This window comes from Oryx dammah, unplaced genomic scaffold, assembly GCF_014754425.2.
Source record: "Oryx dammah isolate SB20612 unplaced genomic scaffold, SCBI_Odam_1.1 HiC_scaffold_24, whole genome shotgun sequence".
NCBI classification, from domain to species: Eukaryota; Metazoa; Chordata; class Mammalia; order Artiodactyla; family Bovidae; genus Oryx; species Oryx dammah.
Genome location: NW_024070208.1, coordinates 54,503,989 through 54,515,988, shown reverse-complemented (window position 1 = coordinate 54,515,988; position 12,000 = coordinate 54,503,989). Strand labels below are relative to the sequence as shown.

Below are 12,000 nucleotides of genomic sequence, written 5' to 3'. Positions count from 1 at the left end.
GAAACTGTTCTGGATTGAGGCAGATGATGGAAACACAGAGGCTAATGACTTCCCTGATAGCTCAGACAGTAAAGCGTCTGCCTACAATGCGGAAGACCTGGGTTCAATCCCTGGGTTGGGAAGGTCTCCTGGAGAAGGAAATGGCAACCCACTCCAGGATTCTTGCTTGGAAAATCCCATGGACAGAGGAGCCTGGTAGGCTACAGTCCATGGGGTTGCAAAGAGTCATACACGACAGAGCAACTTCACTTCACAATACAATGCGTAATCCCAAAACAGATGCTAGACCGAGAAAAAAGACATCTGTGGGACAGCTGGGAAAATCTGAAAAAGGTCTACAAACTAATCAGTGTTATTTCATGATGTTAATTTAATTTCTCAGTGTTGATCACTAAAGTTATGTATGTTAACACTTGGAAAAGCTGGATGAAAGCTATATGCCAATTGTACTGTTTCTGCATTTTTCTTCCTAAATTTGAAATTATTTCAAAAATGAAAAGTTTAAAATGTTTAAAATTTAAACAATTTAATACTTGCTCTGAAAACAAACAAGTGAATATTACAAATGAATGAACACCAATATAATACTGACATTAAGCACTTATTAATTTTATCAAAGAAAAATCCTCATTATATATAAATGCACCACATTTCAAATACAGTGAATTCCCAAAGTATAATCGATTTTACTATACTTGATTCTGAACTGCATAAAGGCAAATTTCTGTCTTATCCTCATGCAATTCTCTTTATTTAAACCATCAACAGTTGAGAAAAACATGAAGCTAACAACATATTAATTTTCAGCCATTTCCATTAAGCTAGAAGCGATGAAATGACCAAAAAATTATTTTCCTTATAAACAGAACAAATTCAATAAAATTTAATACTTCACAAATATGAGTTTCTTAAGGTACAGTTATAACTCTTAGATATCTCCCTTTTCTGGATGCAATTACAATATGTGAGCCCAAAGCTATATAAAAACCTAGCTCTATATGAAGAGAGTAAGTCACTGATGCCTAACAAGGCAATCGATGCATGGTACCCAGATAACCTCTTTAAGAACTGTTGCTTATATGACTCATCCATGGTAGGTACTTCAAAGTACTTACTGAATAAAGATGTTCAATATCACTAATCATTGGGGAAATGCAAATTAGACCACAACTAGATACCACCACACAACTATTAGATTTCTAAAATTTTTTAAACTCTCAGTACCAAATGCTGATGAGGATGGAGCAATAGGAACACTCATTCACTGCTGGTGGGAACGAAGAATGGAACCGGCAGAATTTCTTACAAATCAGAATTCACATTTCAAAACATCCTTCTAATTCTTTTTAAACTTACTTGAAAGTGAAAGTGAAGTAGCCCAGCTATGTGCAACTCTTTGCGACCCCATGGACGGTAGCTTGCCAGACTCCTCCGTCCATGTGATTTTCCAGGCAAAGATACTGGAGTGGGTTGCCATTTCCTTCTCCATGGGATCTTCATGACCCAGTGGTTGAACCCGGCTCTCCAGCACTGCAGGCAGACTCTTTACCGTCTGAGCCACCAGGGAAGCCCAACTTACAAACAACCTAGTATCTCTTTAACTATGTTTCCCTCAAGTCTAAAATGGGAATAATGCAAGTGATTAATTATTATGATAGCACGCTGATATGAAGACTCACGCATGGTACAAAAGGATAAACCTCAGAAAAGTTTTCTAAGCTAAATACAGATTATGTTTTTAAGCACTAGGGTTCAAGGTAATTTCCACAGAATGTCACTTATCCAATGAACCAAACCTTAATTTCTAGTTTTTAACTAACGGATGTATACCTGACTTCTATTTCATTCCCTTTGAGAGAAAATCTGTTAAAAATAGGCTCAGACACAAGGAGATAAGACATATATAAGGCATTTTGTGGTGACACTTCAAAGGATTTACGAGAAGGAAAGCATCATCAGGGGATATACACATTTCTTTCTTTACATTTTCTGAACATGAGCAAGCAACTATCTTACCAAATTTATGTGTAAACTTAAGGTAACATGTAGTAAGAGACTGAATCATGGATGGTGAAAACAGAGAAAGTAAAATAAAACCAACAAAAGGTTTAAATTGAAATATTCTTACTGAAAATCACTATAGTTTTATTTGCACAACTTATATAATCTGAAATGTTTAAATTATAAACCATGTTAAAGAAAATCTATTTCCAGACCTTAGACAGCAGAACAGAATCTAAACAATAACTTGTTATTGTTTAGTCGCTAAGTCATGCTCAACTAGCTGCTGCTGCTAAGTCGCTTCAGTCCTGTCCAACTCTGTGCGACCCCATAGACGGCAGCCTACCAGGCTCCTCTGTCCCTGAGATTCTCCAGGCAAGAATACTGGAGTGGGTTGTCATTTCCTCCTCCAGTGCATGAAACTGAAAAGTGAAAGTAAAGTTGCCCAGTCATGTCCGACTCTTCGCGACCCCGGGGACTGTAGCCTACCAGGCACCTCTGTCCTTGGGATATTCCAGGCAAGAGTAGTGGAGTGGGGTGCCACTGCCTAGCTACTGTATAGTTTATTATGTGGAAAATGTAGCACATTGCAATTTGTAAACAGCCACTAGATGGCAGTGACTACAAATAAATCTGAAGCACTGGCCTATAGCCTTTACCCAAAGAAATGTATCACTAAATGAAGGTGACAATTTATATAATCTTACTCTTATAATATCAGTGCAATATTTGTCTACAAAGATTCCTATTCTAATAGGAAGCATAAAGATATAAATTGTAGAAACTTAATTTAATAAAACTGTAATAATAAGCAGATAATTCACATTAACATATTAAATGTAAACATTTACATTCATATCAATTAATATACCACCACTGACCAAAAACAGAGGCAACCAAGTGCCTAGGTTACTGTGCATTTACAACACTGGTGTATCAGTAAAATGCTTTCAGACCTAAAAACACAGATAGAGAAGATAGCACAGTTAAGTGAAATACAGAAACGCAGAGATGATAACTAAGCTCGAGTCAAATAATTAGATGGTGTCAAATAACATGTTTTTATTTCTAAGAAAGAGGTATTTATACTACAAATAACTACAATAAATTTAAATTCTTCCTTTACCAATTAAGATTTCTTAAAAGACAACCATGTAAGGAATTAATGCTTACGCTGCTCTTTTCGTAAAGAAAATTTGTGGGAAGCCTGTAATTAATATAAAGAATTACCAGTTGAACTAAGAAAAAAATTAAAGTTTACTAGACTAACAGAACAAAGACGAATTATTTTGCAGCCAAAGTGTGACTTTCCTTTTCGTTATACTGAGCATGTGTGCATTAGCCACTCAGTCGCACCCAACTCTTTGCAGCCCATGGACTGTAGTCCTCCAGGCTCCTCTGTCCATGAAAGTCTCCAGGCAAGAACACTGGAGTGGGGCAGCTGTTCCCTTCCAGGGGATCTTCCAACCCAGGGATCAAACCCAGGGCTCCTGCATCGCAGGCAGATTCTTTACCGTTTGAGCCACCAGGGAAGTCCCGTACTTAACATATCTAACGACAAATTGTAACTAAAACCACAGGATATAAATATTGCATATACATTATCTGATTGCCAACCTGCATATAATTTAGTAAATCTGAAGAGGAAAATATAACTGCCTGCACATCCATCCACATACTTCTGATACTTCTATTCTTCAGCAGATGAAATGAAAGAAAGAAAAGAAGCAAGAAACCATTTCAAAATGGAGGAAAAGGTAACTGAATTTTTAGACTCAGAAGTAATTCAACTCGGGAAGTATGTATTTTCTATACTGCCTATTATTAAAGTTGCATGTTGTACTTTAGGTAAAACATTCCTCAGTTTTATTATCAAAATTAACTAGACAGTTCAAATACATTAAGTCAGCATGCAATCAAAGAAGGTATCAAAGCTTGATCACTTTACTAGTTGAGGGCAGAAATTAACCCTATCGTAATCTGATAAATTTACCTACTTGAATACTGGGTTTCTTTTTTTTTTTTTTTTGAATACTGGGTTTCTAAGAATTATTTTAGCAATTTAAACAGTTTGAGTGTCACATTATTATTTACGGAGTGTACTATGTGCCAATCCCTGAGTTAGGGAATGAAATAATGAAGACTATGACGAAGTCTTCTTAAAGCATAATCTACTTTATCAAGTCCAATGCTAAATTAAGAGTGTTGCAAAACATTAAAATAACTATTACTCAGGTTTCTGGTCTTCTAGTGATTCACCATTCTCCACAAATAGGACAAACTCCTATTTCTGTGTCTCAAATCACATTGTCCCATTTGCCCAGATTACCTCCTGTTTAAAGACACTCAAGTGGATGTTGTCTGCTCCAAAAACAGAATTTACCATTTCATTATACATATTCCTATGGCCCCAAATGGACATGTAGAACTTCACATACAAAAACATATCTAGCTTTCAATATGCTTATATGTATCTCTATACAGTAAGCATCTAGCATAATAACTGCAATATAAAGTTACCTGGTAGGTGCTGAACAAATTCAAGGACTTGCATCATAAATATGATCACAGTTAGTTCAAAATCAAGAGCAATTTACATTTTAAACAATGTCACACACACTGACAATACTTGTCTTCCTTCACTGTCCACATTACTTTAAATACACACACAACTAACACCTGCAAGAAAAAGGTCTGGAAATGAAATATTACTTACTGAAAAATGCCAGCATGAAAATCCCATCATTACCCACTCTGAGCTGGTCTGCGTCATTGAAGTCATCTCTTGGTGGACACTCTTCCTCTTGAATCTGTAAAAAATTCACCATTAGAATAGTTCACTAAACTAATTACAACTTTATTACCTTAAGTGAAAAGACAAAAATTTAAATAAAGTCTAATGTCCTCAATGTAATATATAAGCAAAAGGGTTGAGATGATACAACGTCTGGCACGTAATAAGTACTCAAAAAATGTCAGTAATTATTAGTTTCCATGGGCACCCTTAAAAAGAGTAACTTTGAAAGAGAACACAAAAAAGATAAAAACTGAGTAACACTGTATTAATGAAAATGGTACCAGAAAAGAAAGATGTGACACTGCTACCTTAGTGTCAAAGTGAGAAAGGATTTTTCATAATCAACAGTGAACTCTGATACAAACTCCATGGTTGGCAATTTGGCAATATTTATCAAAAATTAAAATGTATACATCCTTTGACACAGTGACTCCAGCTCTTGAAAATCACTTGTAAGAAATGATGTATTAAAGACAATTCACTGCAGCAATGTTAATAAGGGTAAAAAATTAGACACAATATAAATGCCCATCAGTAGTGGGCTACTGTCAGGAGACAATTATCTGTGAGTCTTCGGTGTTTCTACATCTTCCAGGTAGAGGTACTAGCTGTGTATTATCTTTTCAAGGATGTTTATATAGTACACAGCTTTGAGAGAGACAAACAGTATCCCCCTCCAGAGCAGGGATCCCTGAAAGCTCAGTTGGTAAATAATCTGCATGCAATGCAGGAGACCCCGGTTCCATTCCAGAGTCTGGAAGATCCCCTGGAGAAGGGATAGGCTACCCACTCCAGTATTCTTGGGTTTCCCTGGTGGCTCAGCTGGTAAAGAATCCGCCTGCAATGCAAGAGACCTGGGTTCGATCCCTGGGTTGGGAAGATCCCCTAGAGAAGGGAAAGGCTACCCACTCCAGTATTCTGGCCTGGAGAATTCCTGGACTATACAGTCCATGGGGTCACAAAGAGTCAGACATGACTGAGTGACTTTCACCAGAGCAGAGAGGTAGGTGTGCTTATTGACCATTAGAAAATATTGGGTTCCCCTAAACTCAGGGTTCCACACTACAAGTAGAGGCATCACTGGCTTTGTTTGAGCTGCTGTGTGGGATCTGAAGCTCAGGAAACTGGCATGAGCAAATGATAATACTCTGACTACTACTACTGCTGCTGTGAATAATAAAGTTTCTGTCTGATGTCTTCTGTGAGCATCCACAAAACTGTGACAAGCTAATCAGACAGCTTGCAAGCAGGGTAAGACTGTTGATAATTCTGAGACCAGTGAAATAAATTATTGTATATTGAAAGCAATGAAATTCAAACAGCAAATATTTAAAAATAAATGACAATTTCCAAAATATACTAAGTGAAAGTCATTTGTACAGTACAATGCTTTTGTGTACAAAAATTATACAAACACATTAATGTAGTTGCTTGTAAATGTTGAGAAAGTTCTCTGAACGTACATACAAAGTTTGTTATCACTAATTGCCTCTAATATTCAACAAACATTGAGTATTTTTGTTGACAGAACACCCATTCTACATACGACTTCACTTCCTGGTACTTGGGATACATGAACGTAAGTAAAACCAAGATGTTTGTCTTTCTGAAGCCTATATCCCAGTGAGGGGAACCAGACAACAAACAAAGATATAACAAACAAGTTACTTATAAAATTATTAAAAGGTGTAAATGTTCCACAAAAAAAAGGCGGGGGGGAGGATGTTTAGAATGTTAAGTAAGGATTACTGTTTTAAATATGGAGGTTGCACTGGCCTCATTAAGGCAAAGACTTAAAGGAGAGATAAGGTACGGTGGCTATACAGATATCTCATAGAGGAGTGTTTCAGGCAGAGGGACAAGCCAGTGCCAAGGACCTAAGATAGAATCAGACCCGGAATGTTACAGAAATAGCAAGGAAGCTGACATGGTTGAGACTACTGAAAGCAAACAGGAAGAAATGTCAGAGAGTCCACGAAAGGACCCTAAGTTTTACTGAGTGAACTAGGAGGTCTTACAGAATTTTTAACAAGTAAGTGACATGACCTGATCTACAAATATATTATCTCCATGTTACATACACGTACTCTCTCTGGGTGTTTTGTTTCAACTTTGTGTTGGTACAGACAGAGCTCAGAGAAGCTAAGTACCCTGCCCAAGATCATATAATTAGCTAGGTCAAGGCAGGACTTGAACCCAGGATACCAATGTTCTTTCCATCCAAGCATGGCTGTCTCACTACATATATTGTTTTCCTGAAGGAAAAAGATTTTCAAAACCATACTGCTCATTATTTAGGCAAAAAGATCCCTTAAACTCTGCAATCCTATATCCAAGGCAACCTTTTGATGGTCAGTGTAATCACTAGCAATGATTAAATGCGTATTAATAAATTTTTGTATCATTTTAAGCTAATTCAAGAAATAAACACTAAAGCATAGTAGGAGCTCCAAATAAACACTGTCAATATAATGGCAAGCATATAAATATTTCATATTCTTCTGAAACACCAGTCCAGTCCAAGAGATTTTACCATAGGGACATCATTTTTACAAAGATAGGTGACATATACACAAAGCTATCCTTCATAACATTAACACTGGAAACACACTCTTGAAAAGATTCTAACTGTTCACTAGAGAGAAATGGCCCCTATATTAGAGTATATTGATTCCATGGGATCTCACTCAACCATTAACATAACAGAAAATACATAAAATGCTTAAAAAAATAAAAGATGGTAGCTACACAATAATTTCAATTACATTAAACATTGACTTAGAAGCCCTTTTAAGAAAAAATTTAAAACAAACAGCCGTCTTAGGACAACAATAGTATTTTTTCTAAATTCCCACACTGGCTATTGTAAAGACAGCATCCATTAACCTAATTAACTTATCTACTAAACACCAAGGATGTGCTAGGTAATAGCAGGTATTAGAAATAGTTTCAGGGTTGTGCATAATTTATCAAGTGCTAGCTTTTGTGTCAAAATTGTACTCACAATTTTAAACAAGGTGCAAAAAATGAATTCTATCCACCTTATAAGATGAGACCAAGTGGCAAGCCATGTTTAAAAGTTTTATAAAGTGAATTATGTGAAATTCAAATATTTTTCATCAGTTCAGTTCAGTTCAGTCGCTCAGTCATGTCCGACTCTTTGTAACTCCAGGAACTACAGCACACCAGGCCTCCCTCTCCATCACCAACTCCCAGAGTCCACCCAAACCTATGTCCATTGAGTCAGTGATGCCATCCAACCATCTCATCCTCTGTCGTCCCCTTCTCCTGCCCTTAATCTTTCCCAGCATCAGGGTCTTTTCCAATGAGTCAGCTCTTCGCATCAGGTGGCCAAAGCACTGGAGTTTCAGCTTCAACATCAGTCCTACCAATGAACACCCAGGATCGATTTCCTTTAGGATGGACTGGATGGATCTCCTTGCAGTCCAAGGGACTCTCAAGAGTCTTCTTCAACACCACAGTTCAAAAGCATCAATTCTTCAGCACTCAGCTTTCTTCACAGTCCAACTTTCACATCCATACATGACTACTAGAAAACTATAGCCTTGACTAGATGGACCTTTGTTGGCAAAGTAATGTCTCTGCTTTTTTAATATGCTATCTAGGTTGGTCATAACTTTCCTTCCAAGGAGTAAGCGTCTTTTAATTTCATGGCTGCAATCACCATCTGCAGTGATTTTGGAGCTCAGAAAAATAAAGTCAGCCACTGTTTCCCCATCTATCTGCCATGAAGTGATGGGACTGGACGCCATGATCTTAGTTTTCTGAATGTAGAGCTTTAAGCCAATTTTTTCACTCTCCTCTTTCACTTTCATCAAGAGGCTCTTTAGTTCTTTTTTTTTATAGAAATATTAAAAATGGGTAATGCATTTCAGTAAATCTACTGAGTCATCACATAATCATACCTGCAACCCTACACAATAAAAATAAATAGTAGAAAACAGTATTGTTTCCAAGTGTCCTGACTGCCTACATTCCCCCAATGAAACTGGGTTTAAGAAATAAACTTTCAGTTAATCTAGTTGAGATTTATTTACAACTGAAGTACTCAAGTGCTAATCAGATCAGTTTTTTATCCGAATCAGGTAGAGAAACTCATACTTGATGATAATCTGCAGAAAGAGGGTGCTGGAGCAGGGGGACAGAAACAGACAAATTTGAAAGATATTTTACAAGGGTCAAAGTTAGTTTCTTTGTACAACTCTGTTTCTACTTTCCGTAATATTTTCCACAATCTTCACAAGCTAGAGTTAAAATGGTCTCAGAAACAAGTAAAAACAGAAAACTTTTCTTTATGGGCATATTCCAATTCAGGCAGAGAATCACATTACTTTCTAAAACAAGACACTGGAAATGACAACAGTGAGAGGTTCTAACAGTAACACTTCAGTTTTCTCTCTAAAAGGTAAAATCACTTCTATCTCAAGACACAGAGAACAAGACTTAATGGTTCTTACTTTCTCTTTAGTTTTGATCCAATGGAGTGGAAGTTAGGGCAACAGAGGACGTAAAGTCCTTAACATCCTTTACTGGAGTGGGTACCCATTCCTTTCTCTAGGGGATCTTCCCAACCCAGAGATCGAACCCGGGTCTCCTGCCCTGCAGGCAGATTCTTTACCATCTGAGCCACCAGGAAAGCCCTAAAGACCTTTCAGTTCAGTTCAGTCGCTCAGTCATGTCCGACTCTTTGTGACCCCATGAACCTCAGCACGCCAGGCCTCCCTGCCCGTCACCATCTCCCAGAGTTCACTCAGACTCATGTCCATCGAGTCAGTGATGTTACCATTTCCAAAGTCCCCAGGGAGACATTCCCTGAGAAAAGGAGCTGCTGTCCCACGTCACCAAGAGAGTGTGTGAATGTCTATACAAACACGTACATAAGCACACATGCACTAGTAAAGACCCCACAACTTACAGGTCTGTCCTCCTGCTCTATAATGCTCCCCTCCCAACACCAAAAATCCTTGCTGACTGAGCTATATTTATACCACGGTCTTAACAGAAACTTACTTAACTCTCAGATGGAAAATGCATCAATAATAAATTTGTGGTTTATTATCTTTACTTATGTGCCTCAAACTACTTATGATGATGTTTAACTCTGTGTGTGCTGGAGGACGTGAGGGGGAAAAGGTGTGGAGACGGTTGTGGCTGATGAAAGAAACCCGACCGCTCACCCATCAGACAATCTACTTGTTGGGCGCTGGCCTGTTGGTGGCAGGGTGAGAATGCTGCACGTACAAACACGCTCCTCCCCACCTTGGGCCCTCACCTCATTCGCACTTTCCTCCATGACATATGTTGTGTTCTTTTCCTGAACAAAATGGGGATGAATCCAAGATTTGAAATGACATCTCTAAATTCTAAGGCAAGGAAAAAAGGTAACAAACTCTAGTCCTGCTTGCAGCCACAGTAAAATGTAATTCCCCACTTTTTACATGACTGAAGAATAACAGCATACATACAGCTCATTCCCTTTTATCGAGATAGCCACTCCTTTACCAGGACAGGAAATAACATATGCATCTATCACTAACTTGATTACCAAGACAGGGAGGATGGGGGAGAAAGGGTGGTGGAATCTTTGACCATCATTCCCAAATCCTGGGGTGGCATGTGTTCAAAGGACAGAAAAAGAAAAAAAAGTGAACTGACAAACAAGTTTGTAGGCCTGGTAAATTCTTTGTGTTTTAACCTCAGTTCAGTTTAGTTCAGGTCAATCGCTCAGTTGTGTCCAGTTCTTTTCGACTCCATAGACTGCAGCACACCAGGCTTCCCTGGTCATCACCAACTCCCGGACCTTACTCAAACTCATGTCCATTGAGTTGGTGATGCCATCCAACCATCTCATCCTCTATCGTCCCCTTCTCCTCCTGCCTTCAATCTTTCCTAGCATCAGGGTCTTTTCAAACGAGTAAGTTCTTCACATCAGGTGGCCAAAGTACTGGAGTTTCAGCTTCAGCATGAGTCCTTCCAATGAATATTCAGGACTGATCTCCTTCAGAATGGACTGGTTGGATCTCCTTGCTGTCCAAGGGACTCTCAAGCATCTTCTCTAGCACCACAGTTCGAAAGAATCAATTCTTTGGCACTCAGCTTTCTTTATGGTCCAACTCTCACATCCGTAAATGACTACTGGAAAAACCATAGCTTCGACTAGACAGACTTTTGTTGGCAAAGTCATATCTCTGTTCTTTAATATGCTGTCTAGGTTTATCATAGCTTTTCTTCCAAGGAGCAAGTGTCTTTTATTTTCACGGCTGCAGTCACCATCTGCAGTGATTTTGGAGACCCCAAAAATAAAGTCTCTCACTGTTTCCATTGTTTCCCCATCTATTTGCCATGAAGTGGTGGGACTGGATGCCATGATCTTATTTTTCTGAATGTTGAGTCTTAAGCCAACTTTTTCACTCTCCTCTTTCACTTTCATCAAGAGGCTCTTTACTTCTTCTTCATCTTCTGCCATAAGGGTGGTGTCATCTGTGTATCTGAGGTTATTAATATTTCTTCCAGCAATCTTGATTCCAGCTTGTGCTTCAGCCCAGCATTTCTCATGATGTACTCTGCATGTAAGTTAAATAAGCAGGGTGACAACAAACAGCCTTAATGTACTCCTTTTCCTGATTTGGAACCAGTCTGTTGTTGCATGTCCAGTTCTAACTGTTGCTTCTTGACCTGAATATACATGTCTCAGGGGGCAGATAAAGTGATCTGGTATTCCCATCTTTTGAAGAATTTTCCACAGTTTATTGTGATCCACACAGTCAAAGGCTTTGGCATTGTCAATAAAGCAGAAGTAGATGTTTTTCTGGAACTCTTGTTTTTTTGATGATCCAATGGATGTTGGCAACTTGATCTCTGGTTCCTCTGCCTTTTCTAAATCCAGTTTAAACATCTGCAAGTTCACGGTTCATGTATTCTTGAAGCCTAGATTGGAGAATTTTGAGCATAACTTTGCTAGCATGTGAGATAAGTGCAATTGTGCGGTAGTGTGAGCATTCTTTGGAATTGCCTTTCTTTGGGATTGGAATGAAAACTGACCTTTTCCAGTTCTGTGGCCATTGCTGAGTTCTCCAAATTTGCTGGTATATTGAGTACAGCACTTTCACAGCATCATCTTTTAGGACTTGAAATAGCTCAACTGGAACTCTATCACCTACACTAGCTTTGTTCCTAGTGAT

The 12,000-nt window shown here is 38.3% G+C and overlaps 1 protein-coding gene across 1 annotated transcript in view; it reads right to left on the bottom strand.

Annotated features, from left to right (window-relative positions):
• Positions 1-12,000, bottom strand: part of NDFIP2 (Nedd4 family interacting protein 2) — a 72,439-nt gene that overhangs the window by 18,250 nt on the left and 42,189 nt on the right. Inside the window, exon 4 of the mRNA XM_040267320.1 lies at positions 4,718-4,811. Within this exon, the coding sequence (XP_040123254.1) occupies positions 4,718-4,811 (94 nt within the window). The remainder of the gene's footprint in view (positions 1-4,717; positions 4,812-12,000) is intronic.